Source organism: Colobus angolensis, unplaced genomic scaffold, assembly GCF_000951035.1.
Source record: "Colobus angolensis palliatus isolate OR3802 unplaced genomic scaffold, Cang.pa_1.0 Scaffold148, whole genome shotgun sequence".
NCBI lineage: Eukaryota > Metazoa > Chordata > Mammalia > Primates > Cercopithecidae > Colobus > Colobus angolensis.
In genome coordinates this window covers 1,154,797-1,180,049 of record NW_012114577.1, presented here as the reverse complement: position 1 = coordinate 1,180,049, position 25,253 = coordinate 1,154,797, and the positions used below count along the sequence as shown (strand labels likewise).

The window sequence follows — 25,253 nt, the reverse complement described above, 5'->3', positions numbered from 1 at the left end:
TTTATATATATATATATATAAAAATATATAAATTGAGGTCTAAGGATAAGTGGCGAAAGAGGATTGCGGGCATGGGACTGGGCCATGGGCAGCCCTGAATTCGCTTACTTAAAAAAGAAAAAATGATGGACCATGGGTTCATCCTAAACGGAGATCAAGGGCTTTGAGCAGCAAGGATGATGTGACTTTCTTTACCCTCCATTCGTGCTACTGGTTTTGTAAGTGAAGCCTATTTCTAGAGAATAAACAACATGTGTACATGTTAGTGCTAAGAACTTGACGACAGCTAAGATTTGACCCAGGAAGACAGATGAGAGTGAGAAAAGCTTACAGAAAAAAGCAATTGTCTATAATAAGGGGATGGTAACAGCACAGATGTGTTCATTCTACTTTGCAGAGTCTCTCTGCCTTAGATGCCTCAGGGGTGACACCAGGGATAGTTGATTCAAGCTGCACCCCCATTGAAATGCATCTGGCCCATATACAGCAGGAAGCCCTGTATCCTTGCAGCTTAAATCCTAATTCAAGGTTTGAATTGGTGAAGATTGTCTTTCTAAAGCTGAAAACATCCTGAGGATTTTTACTAACTTTTAATTATGGAGACGAACTTACTTTAGTAGCATAAATAGTCTAAACAAAACACAACCCCGAAAACGCTTTAAGAAAATTTAAAGCTTTTAATTGTAATGAGTTATATATAAACTTGTAAATGGTATAATTAGTTTTCATTCTTTTTCTCAAGAGCCTAATATTCCAGTGAAAAGAGAAATAATCAAGCTAAAGGATTTTTTTTATGGTCTCTTTGCATATTTGGGACATTACAGAAAGGCAGTTACAAAATATAATTGCGAAGATTTTCTTTTTAACTTTATTTTGTGTGAACCCTGACACAATCTGGGGATGCAGGGAGCACATTTACCATGCTGCTGCATGCGCAGCCTCTCCTTTTTCTAGCTTTTCATGGTTGTTGTATATGAAAGGAGTAAGTTTAATCTTTGAGGAATCAGAATTCTGGACTTACACTTTTGTTTTAGCTTCTTCTTGCATTATGATTCATCTTTCACTGTGTCCCTTTTTACTTCCAGCTCTAAACATTCAGTATGAGTTCCATTTATCTGTTAAATGTTTTCCTCATCTAGAGATTGAAGCGTGTCATTAGAATAAATTGCTGAGATTGGTAGGAGGATTCTAAGATAAGTAAGAATTAAAGTGAAATTAAGGCAGGGCACGGTGGCTCACATCTGTAATCCCAGCACTTTGGGAGGCTGAGGTGGGTGGATCACTTGAGGTCAGGAGTTCAAGGCCAGCCTGGCCAACATGGTAAAACACCATGTCTACTAAAAATATAAAAAATTAGCCTGGCGTAGTGGCATGCTCCTGTAATCCCAGCTACTTGGGAGACAGAGGTTGCAGTGAGCCAAGATCCTGCCTCTGCACTCCAGCCTGGGCAACAGAGTGAGACTCCATCTCAAAAAAAAAAGAAAAGAAAAAAAAGTGAAATTAACATCCTGTCAATATGCCGCATTAACGGAACCTGAAGTAAAAAGTTGGGGCTTGGTGATCTCTGGGATTTGTTCTCTACTCTGTCATTTCTTGATATTTATTTTAACTTGTTTCCTCACCTTTTCTCATCTCTGCTTTGGCTAGATGTTGTACTCAGCACCCACCAGGAAAACCATGCCTTGGGATCAATCTTTACCTGAAATGTTTCTTTCGTTTCTGCTTGCCGGTGTATGTTCATAGTGTAAACACATTTGCTGTCCTCTTATCTAGAGATGCAGAATTAATCCATGGAAAGCATGTGGTAATTTTTATATGACATTTAGATGTCAGCAGCTGTCACTTTCATTCCTTTGAAGTACCGTGGGCAGTAAACTAGAGCTGAATTATGCAATTCAACCTGGTTTCTAACTCAGTCTTTTTTTGTGACTCTCCTATTCCTATAAAAATAATAGTAAAGGTCTTGTAACTTATGAATTAACTGGTGTCCAGTTCCCTAAGAGATTTTTTCCCTTCGAAAGTCCAATGTAGAGCTCCTTTATAGCTGCTTTGCTTCTAAGTAGAGACTCAATTATCACCTCGTAAAGATCCCTGGCTTCAGCCCATCTCCATATGTGTTATTGTGGCCATATAGAATGCAGGGCCTGCCAACAAAATACTGTTCTAATGTCAGACAGCAGAATGGTACTTACAGTCCAAGTCTTCCTAAAGATTAAATGTTTTAATCACTTGCCTGAAAGTTGTGTGTATGATACACAGTTGACCTTGAACAACACGAGTCTGAACTGTGTGGTCCTCTTAACACATAGATTTTTTTTCAGTAAAAGTTATACCTAGTGCTCCTGCCTCTCCTGCCTTCCCTTCTGCTTCCTCCACCTTTTCACCTCTGCCACCCCTGGGCCAGCAGGACTAACCCCTCCTCTTCCTCCTCCTCCTCCTCAGCCTACTCAACGAGAAGATGGTGAGGATGAAGACCTTTATGGTGATCCACTTGCACTTCATGAACAGGATATAGATTTTCTCTTTCTTATGATTTTCTTAATAACATTTTCTTTTCTCTAGAATGCTTTATTGTAAGAATACAGTATATAATACATATAACAGATTGAATATGTGTTAATCATCTGTTTATGTTACCAGTGAGACTTCTGATCAACCTTAGACTACTGGTAGTTAAGTTTTTGGGAACTCAAAGTTAAATTCACACTTTTGACTGTGCAAGCATTGGTGTCTCTAACATCCCCATTGCTGAAGGGTCAACCATAGTTTCACATGCTCACACACACACCCCCCCCGGTAGTTCAGACGGCTAGAATCTCACTGAATAAGTATTTCACTCTCAAATATTTGGAAAGACATGGATAGTGAATTCAGAGCTTATCAGTGCTGTCTCTTTTGTTTGAAATTCATTGCTTTATATGTTTCTGAGATGAGTAAACTGAAATTCTTATGAAAAACCTACTTTTGTTACCATGACCTGTGGTAAATCCTTATAGACTGTAATGGGATTATGTCCCTCCACTCAAATCAATCTATCTCCACTCACTGGAAAATGTCATTTTCTAAAAGTAAATGTGACAAGCTTTTGAAAATCTAGCTCTTACTCCCCCATCCAAATGGTGCCCAGGCTTTTCTACAGTGATGACCCAGCCACTCAAATGTTTCCTTTAATTCATATGTTTTTCTAATAGCACTGGGAAGAGATGGCTTATATTTCTCTTCATTTACATTTTTTTTTGCAGGAATCTAGCTAAGGTTGTCATGTCTCTCTGAATTGGTGACAAATGTTGATAGAACTCTGTAAATGTATTTTTATAAGCAGGCTGAATTGCATTTTATGTGATGGCCTTAATCTGACACTGTTGATCTTTTATAAATTGAGAAATCAGAACAAGTAATTTTGTACAGAAAGAAACTTAGCTGTAACTGATTGTACTTTATGAGAGATTAAAATAGGAAATGTCATTTAATATGCTATAGTTACTTTTTATATTTTGCAATCAGAAAAGTACTTCAAAAAGACTGTTTTTTTTTTTTTTCCCTAGACCCTCTGTTAAATGTAATTATCCAGAATTCCCTCAACCACTAAAAATGATAAGGTAATAAACATTTACCAACCCCCAACTCTCTGGCAGACATTCTAGTAGGTACATAGTACCTACCCTTAACAAATTCAGAATCTAGTGGGAAGATTTGTATTTAAATGAATATGATGTGACACTTACTAAAATTACAGAATTCACAGGGTACAGTGATGGCGTGAAGGAATTGGAACATGTTAAAATTATGTATTTGTTTTTTGTAAAAGATACCGTTAAGAGAGTGAAAATCTAACCGTAAAATGGGAGTAGATTTTCTTCATACATATACTGGCTAAAAACTTGTACCTAGGATGTATAAAGAGCTCCCAAAAATCAATAAGGAAAAGACATATAATCCAATAGGAAAAAGAACCAAGCAACAGAATGAAGAACTACTTCACAGAAGTGCGCATCCAAATGGCCAGTAAACATGTAAAAACATACTTGTCTGCATGAGTCATTAAAGAAATGTAAAATCAAACCATAATGTGATACCACTCTACACGCACCAGCATGGCAAAAATTAAGAAGAGAGAAAACATTTTGGCAAAGATGTGGAACAAAAAGGAACTCTCTTGCACCATCTGCGGGAGTGTAAATTGGCACAATACCTTTGGACAATTCTTTGTCATTATCTACTGAAGCTTGCTATATGCACACCTGATAACCTGTCAATTCTACACCTAATTATGTACTCTATAACTAGGTTTTGATGAGAACCTGACTGGAGTAAACTTAAAAAGAAAAGAAAGATAATGTTGTTGAGAAAATGAGTGTAGCTACATTTTTAAAAAATGAAAATATTATCCAGATACTACCTGGAAAATAACCAGCATCTGAAAGAAAATATAGGGCCCAAAAAGGATATTTTTTTAATGTTTTTGAGACAGGGTCTATGCTGTGTTCTCCAGGCTAGGGTGCAGTGGTGTAATCACAATTTATTGCAGCCTCAACCTCCCAGGCTCAAGCAATCCTCCCACTTCAGCCTCCTGAGTAACTGGGACTACAAGCAAGCACCACCACACCCAGCTTATTTTTAAACTTTTTTTAGAGACACGGTCTCCTTATATTGCCTAGGCTTGGGGCATATTTTTAATGGAAGATATTATAGCAATTTTTTTTTTTCTGATGAGAATGATTCGCTAAAGAGAAAAAAACCCAAGTAATACAGGAGAATGGGGGATCATTGCAAGAAACAAGTCCTCAAGTAGACAGATAAGAAGGATTGGAATACAGTGTACACATCTGGCTGGGTTAGGAAACAGTTTATCTGCATAAAAGATAATTATAATTTTTTAGACAAAAGTGATTAAGAGCATGGAAGACAGAAAAGAAGGAACAGATATGCAGAGTGAGCACATGGAATCAACACAGTCCTTCAGTCCTTTAGTCTCCATGTATAGAGGAAGACCATCCAGAAAATGGTTCTCAAACTTGAGCATGTATCAGAATCATTTGTAGGACCTGTCAAAACACAGATTGCCTTGTCCAGGGCCCAATCCACAGAATTTCGGACTCAGTGGGTCTAGGATTGAATCTGAGAATTTGCATTTGTAACACATTCCTAGGGGATGCTGCTACTGCTGGCTCTGCTGTTCCTGAAAGTATTCCCTGAGGTTCAGGAGTATTCACATCACCTAGAAGTTTATTACAAATGTAGAATGTCTGGCCCCATTCTAGACCTACTGCATCAGACTCTGCATCTTAACAAGGGACTTATTTACATGTTGATGTTTGAGAATCACCATTTAGGACAGTGTTTTTCAGCTTTGTCCCAAAGTGATTTCAACGTACAGCTATGAGAAGTGAGAAGAGCTGGTTTATGATGACTCTGGGTTATTGTCTGCATGGCTAAGTGAATGCAAGAATGTATGAGGAAAAGAAGTTGTGTATAGGTCGACATCGTTCTGTTTTTGACATGTTGTATTTGAAAGTTCCTTTGGGACATCAGATGAAGCTATTCAGTTGATTATGTAGATCTGAAGTCCAGGAGAAAGATGCGATAGTGAGTTACAGATTTGAGTGTCATCAGCATGGAAGTAATAAAAGTTACGGGTGTTGAAGACATTAGCTCAAGAGGATAAGAAAAATAACAGGGGGAGAAGGAAAGCCGATGACCAGGGATAGGGGAAGAGGAGATGACAGAGGAAATGGGAGAAGAGTAGGGCAAAAGGTTTGAGCAAAAGCCAGGGATGGTGGGATGGGGAAGCTAAGGGCAGAGCGAGTTTTCAAAAGATGAAAGGATTTAATGATGTTTTATGCCTCAGGAAAGTCCAGTAAAAGAAACTGAGAAGTATCAGTTATTTGACCATCAGGACGTCACTGCCACATGCAGGTCAGGGCAAGGGTAGCTGCAAACACCCAGGGGCAGAGGTGTCCCCAATAAGTGGGAGACACAGAAGTGGGAACATCAGATATTGACAAGCTTTCCAAGAAGCTGAGAAGTACAGAAAAGGCCAAAGTGAGCTCTAGAAGGAGGTTCAGGGTGGAAGGTGAGTTTTCCACACACAGAAGACTGGGATCTTGCCATTTGCCTTGGGAAAGAGCTAGTGATAAGGCAGAGAGTGGCTACTGAACCAAGATGGCAGGAGCATAGGATGCAGGACATTGGTGGAGCTTGGCTTCAGGAGGAGCCAGAAGTAAATATGAGTAGAAATGAATTCGTAGTTGGAGGGAGTTTATACCTCATAGACTTTATTTTCTCTAGAAAGTAGAGGTCAAAGTCATTTGCTGGGAAGCATCTTGAAGATTTTTTTTAAATTTTCATATACTTTCACAACAGATTAAAATCCTTTAATCTATATGTAAAATGTCTAATATACCTAGACTTTATTGTGTATAAAACATTCATTGTGAAATAACACACTTCCAAATCCACTCCAGAAAAAATTATACTTTGTCCATTAAGAATATTCAACATTGAATTCCTACCCAACATCCTTGCTCTTTGAATTTTATTCTCCTCCCACTCTTCCTCCCTGTTTCATCTGTCACTAAAATTTCTTTTTATTTTTATCTGGATGATTTCTCATTGTCTCTTCTATTTATCAAGCTGATTGTTGGAGTGTTTGTTCTCATAATACTTTATTTCCAATATCTTGAAGGACTTTCACTCTATCTATTCTCACCATTCCTAGCCCATTTGAATGAATTCTTTTCAAGCAAGATTTCTGAATGGCAAATCTCTCTTCACATATATATATACACTCGTACACACACACACACACACACACACACACACACACACACACACACACATATATGCTCATATGTTCTTTTTTCTGAGATGGAGTCTCGCTCTGCCACCCAGGCTGGAGTGTAGTGGTGCAATCTCAGCTCACTGTAACTTCTGCCTCCTGGGTCCAAGTGAATCTCCTGCCTCAGCCTCCAGAATAGCTGGGATTACAGGCATGCGCCACCATGCCTGGCTAACTTTTGTATTTTTAGTAGAGTCAGGATTTTGCCATGTTGTCCAGGCTGGTCTCGAACTCCTGACCTCAATTGATCTGTCCACCTTGGCCTCCCAAAGCGCTGGGATTACAAGCGTGAGCCACCGTGCCCGGTCTCTCTTCATATTTTTAATCAAATGAAGGTAGTTATGTTTTTGAGTTTCAAAGATGACATATTCTTATACAGAAATATGAGCCATATCTAGTAGAAAGTAAAATAGTTTCTATTTGTGTGTGTGTGTCTATGGTACTTCCTGAGATCTGTCATGTAGAGCCCCAGTGAAGCTGATTGGAAACAATTTGTCTGCTAATCCTGGATAAGAGACCTGGAAGGAACAGGCTGTTTTGCCAGCTTGAACTTTTTCTCTTTTGTGAGTTGTTCTTGTGCAACCCAATGTAAAAACTACATAACTCTTTTTAACTCTAGGTCATCGTAGGGTATAGTTTTTTTGTTGTTGTTTTTTTTTTTTTTGTACTATAAATTGTTGAAGAATGTGATTCCAGAAGTGTAATGGAGTTGCCTTCCACCTTGCAGATTTAGGCTTTGAGGCTTGCTGTGGAGAGCATGAAGCCCACAGCAGAGATGGTTCATTTGCTGGTGGATGGAGGCCCACTGCAGCCTCCCAGTTACTGACAGACAGAGAGGAGGGGGCAGGGAATGAGAGGGGCCTACTCGAGGGCCCTGGGCCTGAACCTGCTGTGCCATCCTCAAGGTGGGAGGCAGAGAAGAGTCCTGGCTCTTGTTCCAGATCCGAGAGGTGGGGATGAAGCATTTCCCCACCCCTGAATGTGACCTAAGGAAGTTTGTGCTCTGACCACTCAGACCAGCTGCTCCTCCTCCCCAGAGAGAAAAGCACGGGTTCCCAGATGGGCAAGCATGCATTCCTCATTACCCCATCTCCTGCCATGAGGGGCAGGAGGCGGAAAGGACCTCCTCCCCTCAGCAGACTCAGAGGATGGGCAGGACACAGAAAACTAAGGCTCAAAAAGATGAAGCTAATAATTCAAGGTCATTCACTAGTGGTTGGTAGATACTGAATGCAAATCCAGGTTGGTCTAACTTAAAACCTTAGCCCTTAATGGGAATACAATCTTTATGGTACTTCCTTTGTTGTAAGCACTCAGAAGAAGGTAATAGATTCATAGTGGCTGGGGTTTGGGAGTCAGCTGTGTTTTATTTGCATACATTGCCCAGGGATTTGTTTGTGGTTTAAAGATTAAAAAGAGAGAAGAAAGCCCAGAAACTAGCTTCAGTCACAGATGTGAACCCTAGCTTAAAAGGAGATAGACATATGGGATTTTTTCCAACTCTTCATCCTTCACCTTCCACCCTTACTACTCTAAGATGACTTGATGCTATGTGACAGCCTATTCATTGGTCTCAGTAAATTATATATGAGGAAATCAATTGACTTGAAAAATTGGGATGCTGGCCTATATTACTATATGTATATTATTATTTATGAACTGTGTAGAAGTAAAGCTAACAGTTGCTGCCTGGAAAAAAATGGTATGGTATATCATGTCAAGTATCATGAGTTCTTAATTAGCAGCTTTTGAATTAAAGGGGGAGGATATTAGTTATTATTACCTCTACTTAAAGAAAAATACTTTGATCGGTGGTTGTTCTAAGTGGTTTTTATATTTCTTTCAGATGTCGCCCATTTAATGTGGTTTGAAAGACTCTATGTTTGGCTTCAGTGTTTTGAAAAATACATCTTGTACCCAGCGCTAATTTTGAATGCCCTCACTATTGATGCATTTTTAATAAGCAATCACCGGAGACTTGGTACCCAGTAAGTGGTTAATGGTTTATCCTCATAATGATTTGGGTCACATTTTCAAAATTGAGTGAATTTTCTGTAAACAGTTTGCAGAAGAAGCCAACCTTTACCGACTGTTATTGGCCGTGTAAAAATAAGCCATGGTGGTCTTTTACTCAAAACCCACTGGAGCTAGACAGTTATTGTAGAGTGACTGGGGTGCAAATGAAGTTAGATCTGCTTGAAGTGATGTTGTGAATAAATGTCAGTAGATTTGAAAATCATCCTGCAGAAGCTTAGCCAGTGAGCCTTAATAAGAAGACGGAAGCACAGTGTGAGTCCAGGATTCCTGGAGTTCTTAACATCATGCTTAGAGCTTTATGAACTGCCTCGTGTCATATCATTTAGCAAATACTCTATCATTTTGTGCTTGTGGGAGGGGGAAATTAATCACTGTCACTGCTGTCTCTGAATGTATCAAGAGAAGACTCGTAATTTAAAAACTGGCACAGAGACTTCATACTGTCAAGATGCCATGTTTTTCAAAGCATTAACAATGTACAGTCGGGTTACTGGTTTCATATGTTAAAATTAATTCTTAATTTACAACATGGAAATCTCCTTGATAGTCTGTAGATTTGTCATTCTGATGAAAGGTGAAAGTTGCTGGTCAAAAAAGTTGTTAGAGTAGGAGGATATAAAAGAGATTCTTTCCCAGATTTGCTCATTAGTCACGTTGCTTAAACACTATGTATCCAAGTCAACCCTAATGCATAATCCCAAACATACTAATTCAAACCTGCTCTTCCTTTCAGGATGTCATGAGGACAAATTAATTAATATTCTCCAAAGATTGAGCAGGCTAAGATAAAAGGCATTTTAATACTCTGTTGGACTTTGAGTAGATTCATAGTCACACAAAGCAGACACTAAATGAAATGATCCCATAACCTGCCCTGATTGGACTCTGCCTTCCTTCTAGTCCAGACCTGTTTCTGTTAGATCAGGGCAAGAATTCTATGTCCTTTGATACTTAAAATTCTAGACTTCAAATCCAGGGATGAGAATTAGTCTCACTGGATTTAAAAAAGCAGATGGCTGGACTTCAGACCCCTTATACAGTTTAGGTGGGACCTGATCTAGGAGATGGTCAGAATTAGAACATCATGAGCTTCTCTAGGGCAGGAATTCCCAGTGTGGTACAGTCCTAGTTGACCCTGTGACTCCCCCCCGAGAACAAGGCAGAGCCTCAGTTTGTCGAATGGGGACACACATTCAAAGCCAGAGTAGCAAAGAAGGTACCAGTGCCACTCTGGGAAATCCAGCTAAAGGATTTCAAGTTTTCCCTATTCAACTTCAGGACAAGGACCTTGAGCTAAGCATGTGGGGTTGAGGCCAAGTTGTTAGAGAAGGCAGATGCAAGGGCTAAGACTCCAGCAGAGTCAAATAAACAGTTCAGGGAGGGTCCATTTGGAAGTAATATTATTCTCCATCCCCTGTAATTTTTTTCTAGACACTAAAGTCAGAAAGGTGCACCTTACCTATATAGTTCTGAATATCCTTAACGCCCAGATGATAACATCAGCAATTGTTTCACTTGGATCCCAGAACTGGAAATCCCTTTCTATTCCTGATGCATCTGTAGAATTAAAAACAAAACATTTTTTGAGGTTTCAGGCACCCTACTAGACCAACTGTTCTCAAACAGGATCGCAGGAAACCCTGTATCAGTATCACCTTGAGACCTTTTCTAAACTGGGGAAGCCTAGCCCCTCCCTGTGATTTTTGAGAACCATTGTACTAAATAGTCACAGAGTGAACTTTTCAACAGCAGGCACTGTTTCTTATTCAACTATTCAATAGCAAACCACTAGTAAGTGTTAGAAGGATGAATGCATGAACAACCAAGTAGGGGTTTGGTAAATTAATGAGTTGGTGAACTGGAGTATCTTGTTAGGTGTTTGTTAGGTGTTTCTGTTTCTTAGAGAATCTAAGAGGATTCTCTCCATCTGTTCCAGGGCATTGTTCACCAATTGTTACCTCAGCCTTTATAAAACCTTCAGCTAAGTGTGGTATATCTTCACGTAACATCCTGGATAAGTTCTTGAAAACTGTGACTTTAATCAAAACCAATACAAAACCAAATAAAACAAATTTTACTATAAGCTAATTGATAGAAACAAGAGTTAAGTTCCATAGCATATTTCTGGTCACAAAAACATCACCAAACTTCTAAATAAAGACCAAAACACTTCTAATGTTAAACATTGAAATAAATGTGAATGATACATACATTTAGGAAAGATTAATACAAACAAGTAAGATAATTATTTACCCAAATATTCCAATTCAGTGTATCCAGTGGCTGGAGCCTGTCCTGGCAGCCCAGGGTGCCCAGTGGGAACCCATGCTGGACAGGACGTCTCCTATTGCAGAACACACTCGCACCCACGCTCACACTCACTCACACTGGACCATGTCAGCACATCAGAGCACCTACTGTGCACACCTTTGGGATGTGTGAGGAAACCGGAGAACTCAGAGAAAAACCCACACAGACATGAGGACAATGTACAAACTCCACACCGACCGTGGGGTCCTGGGCAGGAATCCATTTTTTTCCCCCATCAGTGTTATACTGAAACAACATTGAAAGAAGCAACATTATTTGAGGACCTGCTGTATACAATGATCTATGAGCCATTAATGGTAGCCGTTCCTATTGTGATGTTATAAAAGTCATGCACGTGAGTCCTTAAGATCTCCCTCAGCTTGAACCAGTCATCCCTACTAAACATCAAATGGATGCAGGTCATGGAACGTTGGTCACAGAAACAGAAAGTTAGATTTGCTTCTCATCTGGATTTTGCCCGAATAACCCAGAAAATCAGCAGTCTCCCCTGAAAACCAAAATATCCCTAAGTCTTCAGATACATTATCATTGGGGTTTCTCCACAGGGCTTTGGCTATCCCACAGGGGTTTTTGTACCTTGGGCTGTTGTCAAAGGCAAATGGACCTGAAGTCATTTTTTCCTATTGTATTTTCATCCTGGGCATTAGTTGCGCACTGGAAAAGGAAGGCCAGTTATGGAGCAGTGTTCAGCCTTGCTGCAGGAACGCTGAGGGCTCTGGGTTGAGGCTAAAGACAAACTTCCCCATCTGAAGTATGCATGGAACCAAGTGCTAGTTTTTCTCAGATGCCAAGTCCAAGCCTGCCATACAAGGCCTTGGGCAAACCTCACCTCACACATGCTGCGGCAAGGTGGAAACAACTACAGTCCTAGATCTGAAGGCACAAAAAACAGCAGATTGAGGCATATGGAATTTCCAACATTTTTTTATGACAAAAATAACAATTTTGTACTTCTTAAATAACCTCATTGTGAGATAAGATATTCATAATGCTGCTAAGGGTCCTGAGTCCAAGATTCTTCTAGATTTAGGGAAATGGAGGTATGGCCCCAGTTTTCTATACTGAGCCGGGGAAAGAAAGCCTCTCTCTTACAAGTGCAACCATCTTCTAGAAATGTTCCCACCTCTGTCTTGCAGTTGCCAAATATCCTAGCACATTAGAATTGGAGGGAATCTGGTGAAAATGTGCAGTGCCTTTCTTCAGAAAGCCAGGCCCTTCAAGAAGGCACTTGCCTGCTCTCTGGGGCTACATTGTGATGTGATCATTTGCCCTCCAGTCTCAAGATGGATTGTTCATTGTTGACCTTATCATCTGGAGAATTGTACACATGACACATACTCCCTACGTGGGTAGATAATAACAATCTAACTCCTTAGGCAAGAGCACTCAGGACTTTAGTCCTCAAAGCAAAGTCCTAGGAGGCTATTTCTTCGCCTGTTTTGCTGAGCTCCTTAACTGAAAAGGCCCATTCTGTGGGGGAAGAAAACATTGATGATATAATTTTAAACAACAAAAAAGGGAGAGCAGAAACCTTATGTTCACTAGGATGACAAATATTCTGAGAAGCATTAAAAGTTAATATGTAGAAATAGAAAAGGCTTTATGAAGATACTGGATTATTTTCTCTATTTGGAATTTCCTATCGGTTGTTATGTCACTGTTCCAGTTGGATTCTTTTCTCATGAAGAGGCATACACTGAGCTGACTCTAGCAGGGGCAGCATGTTGCCTGTTTTCTCATTTGGCATGAGGCTTTCTGGGAAATGTCCATCATCACTGCAGTAGTGAATTCAGACAAGCTCAGAAGGAGCTCTGTGCCCTTGCTGAAGAACATGAGGGACTTTGAAAAGCATGTGATGGAAAGAAAACGTCTGTTGTAATGGCAAAGACAATGTGCTTGAGGGTCACTCAGGACTGAATTTCTATTTATGTTCTGCCCCTTTGAGACCTTAGACAAGTTTCTCAAATTCCTTGATACTGAGTTTATACCCCGGTAAAATGCAGACAATAATGGAGCCCCCTAGATTGACTTTTTGTGCCCGTAAAGTGCGTAATGCACCATCAATTCTGGAGAAATGTGAGCGAATGAAACTCACCTAGCGGTGGCATGCTGTCATTGATTGCATCTTTTCTTTTGTTTCCAACAGCTGGGACATTTTTCTGATGATCATTGCTGGCATGAAACTGTTGCGGACTTCATTTTGCAACCCAGTTTACCAGTTTATTAACTTGAGCTTCACTGTCATCTTTTTCCACTTTGACTACAAAGATATTTCAGAGAGCTTCTTACTGGATTTCTTCATGGTGTCCATTTTATTTAGCAAGGCAAGTGAATTAGCTATTTTCTTCATTTTAACATTTTAAAGGGAGCTGTTCTCATCAAATGACTTAAGAGTTTAAAACTTATTCTTTATTAAAAAATTATGGGAGGATATGAAATTGAATTATACATGTATGTTAAACTCTGGCTGCCGTTTGGGGAAAATTGCCCATGGAATGTAAGTATGCCATGTTATTTGCTAAAAATCACTAATTAAAATGAATTAGCCATTAGTGTGACTCAAAATTTTATTACCTTCTTCTCTGTTAACAGTCTCATTATAAAACTTCCCTAGATCTTAAAATGCTATGAATTAAAGATTAGCAACCAAGTTCTCTGGTCTCTCCCTCCCTCCCTCCCTTCCTTTCTCCCTCCTTTCCTTCCTTCCTGCCTGCCTGCCTGCCTGCCTTCCCACCTTCCTGCCTTCCTGCTTTCCTTCCTTTTTTCTTCTCTTTGCTTTTTGCCTCCTGAAGTAAATGTAAAGAACTGGTACGCAAGAGCAGGGTCTCTTGGAGTATTTCCAACATGCTTAGCTTGTCTGAAGTCAAGATTTCGTCTGTTGAGCGAATTTATACATGGGCAATGAGAAATCCTACTTATAATTCAGGCAAATATATGGGGCTCGTGTCTAATGTTTAGTTAATGGGAGAGAAATAAAATCCTCTGGATACTTGGGAGTTCTCATGACCATATCTAGCCTGATCACTGTAATGAAACCTAGGTTTGTAAGCAGAAACAGAAACAAATTTGGAACAGCTCTTGGTAAATAAACTCAGTGATGATGCAACCTCTTTCGCGTGGTGTTCACACTCACAACCCCAGCTGAATACAGCAGCCATGGCGTTTCTTGTGGAGACTGACTTCAGCAACACCTTTCCCCTTTTAGTTAATAATCTTTTTAATTGTAAGATTTTCTAAATTTTAAATTTAAAAAATTTTTTCACCTCTTAATCAGTTCTGTTCATCTTTATTTTATTTCTATTACTTACCTTTTCCTTCTACTGCCTTTCTCTTGGATTCTCTTAGGTAACAAAAATCAAAAACTCTTGTATCGTACTAAAGATGCCTCATAAGTAATTGCCACCACCCCATCATTGCACGTGAATTTCTTCGTTTTTTATTTTAGAGAAAGAGTGTCAGTCTCACTCCTTCGCAAACACAATGCCACTCACAGGCTGGAGTGCAGTGGCACAATTATTGCTGACTGCAGCCTCCAACTTCTGGGCTCAAGTGATCCTCCTGCCCCATCCTCCTGAGTAATTAGGACCACAGGCATGCACCACCACCCCTGGCTAATTGTTTTTAAAGACTTTTTGTAAAGATAGTGTCTTGCTATGTTGCCTAAGCTTGTCTCCAACCCCTGGCCTCAAGTGATTCTCCTACCTTGGCCTCCCAAAGTGTTGGGATTACAAGCATGAGCCACTGCACCTGGCCCCCAATTTCCTCTTATAACTCCAATTGGGCACTAATTTTCAGTCACCTACATCCCTCTTGTGTCATCTTCCGTTGGTTTCTCACTATTACTTCTGCAGCCTGCCCCAATTTCTGTATTTTATTGTAGACCCTGGCCTTGGTCAAACATTTGTTTCCTGTTTGCTGAGTTCTGTTTTGTTCTGATTAACTTATCACATTTTTCTTACTGTTCAAATCACAGACTTCCATAAGCGATTTTCCTTCCTTACGTATCAAATTCTGTTATCTTACACAATAAATGTAGCATTATATCCTATAATCTTTAAACTATTTGTGAAGTTACTAGAAATTATTTCACTGCTTGCAGGAGTAAGAGTTTATCATCAGATGTAAAATGTGGCCTGGCGCAGTGGCTCACGCCTGTAATTCTAGCACTTTGGGAGGCTGAGATGGGCAGATTGCTTGAGCTCAGGAGTTTGAGAGCAGCCTGGGCAACATGGCGAAACCCAGTCTCTACCGAAAGTACAAAAATTAGCCAAGAGTGGTGGCATGTGCCTGTTGTCTCAGCTACTTAGGAGGCTGAGGCAGGGGAATTGCTTGAATCCAGGAGGTAGAGGTTGCAGTGAGCCAAGATCGCACCACTGCACTCCAGCCTGGGTGGCAGGAATGAAACCCTGTCTCAAAAAAAAAAAAAAAAAAGATGTAAAATGTGCCAGAAGGAGTTCAATCCTGACTCAGGCATTATTTACATTTTGACACAATGATGTTTGTATTCCTTTCTGAGCCTCAGTTTTCTGTAAAATGGAAAATAATGCCTTTTTAAAAAAAAAAATATTAAAATGAACAGAATGAAAAGGAGCTATTTATCAATATAAATAGGAGGATTTATCAATATAACTGAAAAAAGTTAAGTAGAACATACCCTCCAATAGAAGGTTGTGTTTTTAAAGCTGTATGTAAGTAGAAAAAGAGAAGTGACACACTGTGTTTGTGAAGGAATGTGGCCACTTTTCCACACTAAACTGTCAGTTTCATATCATCTTGTGTTCGTGAGTGACTCCAGGTGGACAGAAGAGGAGTGAGGTTTCTTTCTGTAAGAGTCCTAGAGCCTGGCTTCTAAATAATTCCATATCTGTAGTAAGAAGAGTGGCTTTCCTTTATGGGAGCACAGGCCATCTTTCCCCATCCTGACAGCATTCTGCACTGACAGCAGTCCACTGACAAAAATATGTGGCTTGAAGTTGGTATCTCACCCAAAGCGGCTTTCAAGGGACAAAGAAAGGGAGTAAGCATGGCTGTCAGTCATCCTTCTAGTCGGTGCAGACACTTAGTGACATCCTGTGCAGAACGGGGAGGGTGGAACCTGACAAGGACATGATCTAGGCCGGGCATGGTGGCTCATGCCTGTAATCCCAGTACTTTGGGAGGCCGAGGAGGGTGGATTACCTGAGGTCCGGAGTTCGAGACCAGCCTGACCAACATGGTGAAACCTCATCTCTACTAAAAATAGAAAAAAAATGTAGATGGATGTGGTGGCAGGTGCCTGTAATCCCAGCTACGTGGGAGGCTGAGGTGTTGCAGTGAGCTGAGATCCCACCACTGCACTCCAGCCTGGGCAACAGAGTGAGACTCTGTCTCAAAACAAACAAATAAACAAACAAACAAACAAAAAACATGATCTAAAGCGAAATGCACACAAACTTAGTTGTGCAGGCATTTGACTCACTTTGCCGTAATCTTTTTGAAGCACCAGTTAGCATAAGAATAATTTCAGATAGAACCAGAGTTGCAGCTTTCTTATTTTCTCTAATTGAGGGAGCATTAGCACATAGTATTTGAATAGTCCACTCTTAGACTGGGATAATGGCTAAGTGTCAAAGAAAGAAAAGAAAAATTAGTGAGACAAAAGCTAGGAAAGTAGGCGGCAAGTCAGAAAGTTGGGGATTCTGAGTCCTGGCCAATCTCACCTCCCACTAATGCCTGATCACTCTTCATCTTCAGAGAGCTGGTGGCAATGAGTTTTCTGGAATGAGAAGCAAGATCTTATTCTCTGATGAAAAAGAATATAGTGAAAGAAAGAGGGTGTTTGTGATTTTCCTGGGAAAAAACTGGATATTAGTGACAGAAGATGATTATATCAAGGAGAAGTTCACAGTTAAGGTCCCCTATAAAGATTCTGCCTGAAGGTCCTAATTGATAGCTCCTTTTCATTCTGCTCATTTTAATATATTTTTTTCAAAAAAAAAAAAAAGTCTCTTTGAATGTATTTCTTAGGGGCTTTCTAGAAGCCTCCACTGTGGTACTTACAGGTAATACTGCTCTCTGGGACGATTACTTGCAAAATGTAAAATGTTACTTGTCCACTAGACTCATGGAAGTCCTGCTTATGACAGGTCCTGTCATCTGACCACTGCAGATGTCCCCCAGCCCTCCCTCACCCTTGCTCCTGCTTCACTAAATAGAGAATTATTATTAGCCTGGCAGCCCCCCTCACAGAAGGGCTATGAGGTTCTTGAAGACACATTTGGATGGGCACTCAGTTTCCTCAGAAGAAAGGAGCTGCCCAAATATAGGACACTATTATTTTGAGTCGGTTGCCTCTAATCCCTCGGGCTTTATGGGTAGAAAGGGAGGAGAGAAATGATTAGTGAGAGGGTGAGATCAAAGCGCCAGGAGGCCAAGGAAGGAAACAGAGGGCTTCCAAAGGGCCCAGGCCCCGCCCGCATGATATTCTCTACCTCCCTAAGCCCCCAAATCCCCCAATCCCCCTGAGGTCTGGAGAATGACTGTTACCTAGTCTCTTTAAGTCTGCCAGACCTGGTAAAAAAAAAAAAAAAAAAGGGCCGAGGGGCTCCAGGCGCAGTGGCTCCCTCCTGTAATCCCAGCACTTTGGGAGGCCAAGGTGGACAGATCATGATATCAGGAGATCGAGACCCTCCTGGGTAACACGGTGAAACCCCGTCTCTACTTAAAAAAAATACAAAAAACTAGCCGGGCGAGGTGGCGGGCGCCTGTAGCCCCAGCTACTCGGGAGGCTGAGACAGGAGAATGGCGGGAACCTGGGAGGCGGAGCTTGCAGTGAGCCGAGATCACACCACTGCACTCCAGCCTGGGCGACAAAGCAAGACTCCATCTTACAAAAAAAGAAAAAATTGGGGGTGGAAATACTGAGTTCCAAGGCCAGAACCCACCAGACAAATTAAGTGCAGCCTGTGTATTGAGATGGTGGGTGGGACATTTCCTACTTAATGGCGTCCTGGGCTTGCATGTGTGTGGATATGTGGGTGTGTGTGTGTTGGGGGTAGAGGGCGGTTGGGGAGGGTAGGAGGGCAGTGAGAAAGAAGGGTCCCTGCATGTCCCTTCCTGAGATGTGTGACCCTCCAACCGCACATCCTTCTTCCTCGCTCCTTCATTTCCTGGATCCAGTCCCTCTCTTTATCTTGCTTCTTCAGTCATTCCTTTCTTTTAAGAACTTTTGTTATTCATTGGTGACATTTCTGGTTGTCTTGGTCTTTAGGGTACAGTAAAACGTGCAGATGAGGATATTTGGTTGCAAGGAATATTGATTGTTACAGGAGCAAAGATGACAAATACTCTTTCATGACCTCCCACTGGCCCTGAAAAAGTTCTTAAAAACCATTGTTGGCCGGGCACAGTGGCTCATGCCTGTAATCCCAGCACTTTGGGAGGCCGAAGTGGGTGGATTACCTGAGGTCAGGAGTTTGAGACCAGCCTCGTCAACATGGTGAAACGCTGTCTCTACTGAAAATACAAAAATTAGTTGGGCATGGTGCCGCATGCCTGTAATCCCAGCTACTTGGGAGGCTAAGGCAGGAGAATCACTTGCACCCCAGAGGAGGAGGTTGCAGTGAGCCAAGATAGTCCCATTGCACTCCAGCCTGAGCGACAGAGCACAACTCCATCTCAAACACAAACAAACAAACAAACAAAAACATTGTTTTTAAAATCATGGTAACTTTGGGTTATTACAGGATGTAGAAACAGAACTTGAGAAAAGATCATTCTGCCAGCATTTCCAGAATACATTAAACATAAAATTCTACAGGCCATTAGTTCAACATGGGACATAACACTTTTGCCACTTAGAAGATCAAAATTAATGCATGAGGTTGTATTTATGATAAAGCTGTATGAATGATCACACCAGAACCGTGATGTGTGGCTTTCTCATAGACAGCCACACTGGGGTTCAGGTTATTTGAAATTGAAGTTTCTAAATGGAATTTTCCTTATTTTGTGAGTACAGGTAGAAAGTCTTGGATTAAAATTGAGCCACTTTTTAAAAAAGTACATACTTATACAGAAGTACTTGTTCAAAATACTTAGTTCAAAAAAGCAATTGTTCATTCATTGAGCACTTACTGGGTGCCTGTCAGGCACTGCACTAGGTATTATACAAAGATTATTAGTAATACAAATGATGCCAAATCTTTGTTTGCTATTTTCTGTGGGCCAGGAACTGTTCTGAACACTTTGTGCATAATAACGTATGTAATCTTCACAACAGCTTTGTGGGTGGATACACCTCATTTGACAGGTGAGAAAACCGAGGCACAGAAATTAAGTGAATTGCCAGAAAGTCTCCTAGCTAGACAATGGTAGGGCAGGATTCAAAGCCAGGCACTCTGGCTGTGAGTCTGTATTTTGTGATACTGCCTTCCCTGCTTGGAGAGTTTGGAGAAAGAGGCAGACAAGTAAAGAGATAATTACAAGAAAGGATGTTAAGGGAGGTGATAGCGGTAGAGTTTCATGGGCGCTAGTGCCCACTCTAACCTGAGAGAACCAAAAACAATGCTCACCTTAAGCTTTGAGGAAGAATGAGTAAGTCAGACAAAGAAGGCAGGGAGGAGTGAGTTACGCAGAGGAAGTTGCATGTGTAAAGGCACGGAAGCAAGAGAGGAGTTGGCACATTCCGGAAACCGCAAGATATTTGGGAAGTGTGAAAACCTGGAAAGGGGAGTGGATGGTTGGGAAAGGAAGAGATGAACCTGGAGGTGTCTGTGAGATGAATCTCGAAGGACCCAGCATGCCATGCTACAGAGTGTGGACTTCATTCCTGCTTCGGCTGATGGCTGTTAAGCAGAGGAAAAACAGATCAGAATTGCATTTTAGAAATATCTCTTTGTGGAAGTGAATAAATGATGAGAAGGCATGGAGTCTTGGAACTGAGTAGGAAATTATTGCAATCATCCAAGCAACTCATGAGGACTTGAACCGAGGTGGCAGAAGTGAGGGGAAGAAGGGAACAAATTCAGGAGGCATTTGAGAGAGAGATGATTACATTTAGTGACCAGATAGATACGGGGGAGAGTGTCCTGCGGGTGAAAGTCACTTCTGGGAGAGCTCTCAGCATACTTCAGTGACTGGATGAACGAGGGTGTCATTAACTAGACTAGGGAATAATAAAAAAGAGAAAGACGTTTTTGGGAAAAGGATGTTAACTTTGATATATTAGATTGTGGAATGAGAGCAATAAAGCTCAAAAATAACCTGGAAAAAACGATTTTTCTCATTTTATAACAATTTTTAAAATTTACTTAAGTAATACCTAAATATATTCTTATCATGATAAAATTAGAAAAGCAATGGAAAATACAAAGAAAGTCTGTTTTTATGCATCTCTCTCTCTGCTTAACCCTAACCTATTCCTATGGATAACTATTGTAAGTATTTTGGAATAAATCCTCCCAGTCCTCCGGTATGTTTACACACACACACACACACACACACACACACACTCTCACACAAATTTAAAATATCAGTAGGTTCATTCTGTACCTGCCTTTTACCTCCATTTTTTGCTTAAAGTATGTGTTAGAAGACTTCTCCTTGACAGTACATATCATGTTGCCTCTTCCTTCTGATCCCTGCACAGAATGCAGCATGTACCATAATTTGATGAGTTATTTCATTATTAACAGACACTGAGTTTGTTTCCAAGCTTTTCTGTGGTAGTTGGGACTTCTTGGGTCACAAACCACAGAAACCCAAATGAAACTCGCCTAATGACAAAAGAGAATTTTTTTTTTTTTAGACGGAGTCTTGCTCTGTCACCCAGGCTGGAGTGCAGTGGCGTGATCTCGGCTCACTGCAAGCTCTGGCTTCCAACTTCCAGCGATTCTCCTGTCTCAGCCTCCTGGGTAGCTGGGATTACAGGCGCCTGCCACCACACCTGGCTAATTTTTGTATTTTTAGTAGAGATGGGGTTTCACCGTGTTGGCCAGGCTGGTCTTGAACTCCTGACCTCAGATGATCTGCCTGTCTCAGCCTCCCAAAGTGCTAGGATTGCAGGCATGAGCCACCGTGCCCAGCCGACAAAAGAGAATATAACAGTTTACATAACTTATTGAATGATCCAAAGGCATTAATGATGGCATTGAAGTTCTGTTTTTATTTCTCCTTCTCTCCCATCTGTTGACTTTATAGTTAGACTTGCTGTCTCTGCATGGTGGTAATTATGGTCACTAGCAGTTCTACATTTATAGCATTCTTATGACTGATAGTCCTCCCCCAAAAGAAAGAGTATCTTTCTTGATAGTTTCAGCCAAAGTCTTGGAGTGGGGGAGAAGTCTCATTGACGTTTTGTGTCACATGTTCATTCTTGAACTAGGTACAATGGCAGGAGGGATATGGGTTCCCTAGCTGATGAGTCCTGGACTGCCTGCCCACCCCTGGAATTTCAACCAAACCACAGGGACTGGAAGTCAAGGGAAGCAGATGGAAGTGGCAAGTGGCCACTGCATTGGACTACACAGAAGGTCATGTTTAACATACTGGTGCCTGTGAGTGTTTTAGAAGCATAGACCACTGGGATTGGACTGCTGGGTCAAGAGGATGCTTTTGAAAGGGTCTCAGTAGAGAATCGTTCCAAAACACATATTGTTACCAACAGGGATGACCAGCATTTAAGAAACAGGTAGAGAAAAAAGGATGTAACAAAAGATTGGGAAATGACCCATGAAACAAAATTAAGTACAGTATAATAGAAAATGAGAAAGAAAACAGTTTTAAGAAAGAAGGAATAGTTCAGCAATGCCAGAGCCTTCAGAGATCAACGCTCAACACTGAAATGCCACTACTAGATTTAGCAACAGAGAAGCCACTGGTAAGGTTGACAGCACAGTGGTCCTGACACCGTTAGAGTGAGTTCTTCAAGGTCAGGTACTCCATTCTTCCTTCTTTGTATCCTCTGTGCTTTCTTTAGTGTCCTTAGTAGGGTGGGGTCTCAATACCTATTTGTAAATGACCAAGTATATTCATTGATCACAGGACAGTGTATTTAAATGTAGGTGTTTGGGAACTTTGTTATATGCTGTTCAGTGAGGCTGTCTTTCACGGAAAACTCGACAGTCACAACCACTTTAGGGCTGTTGATTCTTTATTGGTCCAGAAGAGATGAATGGTGTTAAACTTGATGTTTTTGTTACCTGTGAAGGATTTAGTCCATTGCCCTTGCAGGAATAAGCATGCTAAATATGTGTGATGCAAAGACTAGTCTGCAATGTGCACTTAATGATATAATGACACCATCTCTACATTTAAAATGCAAGCATTGACACTTTTAGTGTAAGAACTGAGTCCTTAGGCATTCCCAGCCAGGAAAACCATGAACAACAAGTGTTATTTTCTCTGGTGCCATTAATCTTAGCGTGTTTCCCTCTGCTTCCTCCAAGTTTCTGGATGATTACATCTGCACCCATCTCCTTCACAGGGTCAGTATGTGGACTAATTCTCATTATGCTGAAATAAGATGGTGGTCATAGCATCCCTACATTATGTTTTTGGTGAGATAGTTTTGATTCATGCTCCATTTTCAGTTTATTTTCAGCTCGCTTTCCCTCACTGTGCTGAAGAATGGACTTGTCAGATTTATTGATCTTTTTCATAATTCTGGAATTTTCAGTAAGGTCATTTCACAGTTTGCTCTCTGTTGGATAAGACTAACCCTCATAATAACATCAATCCATAAGGCCTAGTGTTCTTCATACCCTACGGCATCCTATCCTTAAGAAAGTACATTTGCTCTGATAAAACTTAAATTGTCTACAGCTTTCTATGGAAAATTTGTCTGGATTACATACCAGCCACTTGGTTGTCATTTGAAAGTATAGATAACAAAGAAATAATGAGAGAGAAAACGAGAATGAGAATGAGAAGAAGGAAGACCGGTACAGTAGAAACTTTATATTCAACTAAACCTGGAAGGTGGTTGGTTGGTTAATTGAAAAAAATTAAGTAAGAAATAATAAATGATACCTCTATACTTGTCTTTATTATAATAGCTTAAAAACTTACACATTAACTTCCATTACCAGTATTCCGATGGAAGGCAAGGACTTCCCTTTGAGTGGGAATCTACAGAATGACTATATGGTCTTTTTCAGTGAACTATGCCCATGATACATTTTCTAGGGTGTTCAATTTCCATTTCTGTTTTTTATTCTACTTGAATTGAGATGTTAAAGGTTTTTGTGAAACAGTCTGAAAGTAGTCCACATTTTCTTTCTTCCCAAATCTCTTCTCATTCATATCTAGGTCCACAGCATTGTCTTTAGAGACTTGCCTTCATCAAGTCATTAAGCATTCCACTTAGTTGTGATAGACACAACTGTCTTTCATTTGCATTCATATTACAAGAAGATTTTTTTTTTTTTTTGAGGCAGAGTCTTGCTCGTGTCACCCAGGCTGCAGTGCAATGGCATAATCTCGGCTCACTGCAACCTCTGCCTCCTGGGTTCAAGTGATTCTGCTTCAGCCTCCCAAGTAGTTGGGATTACAGGCACCCACCACCATGCCCAGCTAATTTTTGTATTTTTTTAAGTAGAGATGGGGGTTTCACCATGGTGGCAGGGCTCGTCTTGAACTCCTGACCTCGTGAGCCACCGTGCCCGGTCAGATTTTTTTTTTTTTTAATATATTTTGGTCCCTCTTTTCCTTTTTCTGCCATCGTGGTGTGTTCTTGCCTCCGCTTCTTGCCATGTCTTCTCACAAGACTTTCAAGATTAAGCGATTCCTGGCCAAGAAACGAAAGCAAAATCGTCCCATTCCCCAGTGGATTCAGATGAAAACTGGAGATAAAATCAGGTATAACTCCAAAAGGAGACATTGGAGAAACCAAGCTGGGTCTATAAGGAATTGCACATGAGATAGCACACGTATTTGTGCTGTCTGAAGGTCACGATCACATTACCATATCAAACTGAAACTGTCACAACTATCTGGAGAGTTCGACGTGTTTTCCTCTCTGAATCTATTGTAAATGCGTTGGTTGGCTGGGTTCAGTAATAAATATGTGAGGCTTTTCATTAAAAATATATATATATATGTATATATATGTATTTTGGAATAATTCTAGATATACAGAAAAGACATGGAGATATTATGGAGAATTACCATATACCCCACACCCCGTTTCCCTGTTACTAATATCTTACATTTGTATGGTACATTTGTCATAATTAATGAGCCCAAATAGTGTGTTACTATTAAAGTTCATACTTTATTCAGACATCCTGAGTTTTGTCTAATGTCCTTTTCATGTTGGAGGGTCCCATTCAGAATACATTGAGCCTGCTTCCTTAGGCTCCTCTTGGCTGTGATAGTTTCTCATGTTTTCCATGTTTGTGATGACTTGACAGTTTTGAGGAGTACTGATCAGGTATTTTATAGACTATCCCTTGACTGGGATTTGTCTGATCCTTTCCTCGTATTTATATTAGGGTTATGTGTTTTGGGGAGGAAGACCACGTAGGTCAAGTATCATTCTCATCCCATTATATCAAAGATTTATGGCCAGGCACAGTAGTGCATGCCTGTAATCCCAGCACTTTGGGAGGCTGAGGTGGGTAGATCACCTGAGGTCAGGAGTTCGAGACCGATCTGACCAACATGGTGAAACCCGTCTCTACTAAATACAAAATATTAGCCAGGCATGGTGGCAGCCTCCTCTAATCCCAGCTACTTGGGAAGCGGAGGCAGGAGAATCACCTGAACCCTGGAGGCAGAGGTTGCAGTGAGCCAAGATCGTGCCATTGTACTCCAGCCTGGGCAACAAAAGCGAAACTACGTCTCAAAAAAAAACAAAACAAAACAAAAAAAGATTTATAATATTAACATGAATCATCATATTACCATTAATGTTAAGCATGATTAACTGGCTTAAGTATTGTTCATAAAGTTTTTCCACTGCAATTTACCCTTTTGTCCTCTTTTCCATCCTATATTCTTTGGAAGAAAGCACAGCCCACATTGAAGGAATGGGAAGTTATATTTCACTTCCTTTGGGGGAAAGTAC

The 25,253-nt window shown here is 40.7% G+C and overlaps 1 protein-coding gene across 1 annotated transcript in view; it reads left to right on the top strand.

Annotated features, from left to right (window-relative positions):
• PCNXL2 (pecanex-like 2 (Drosophila)) overlaps positions 1 to 25,253 on the top strand; it is a 320,055-nt gene that overhangs the window by 140,188 nt on the left and 154,614 nt on the right. Inside the window, 2 exon segments of the mRNA XM_011935752.1 lie at positions 8,685 to 8,826; positions 13,353 to 13,530. Of these exon segments, the coding sequence (XP_011791142.1) occupies positions 8,685 to 8,826; positions 13,353 to 13,530 (320 nt within the window).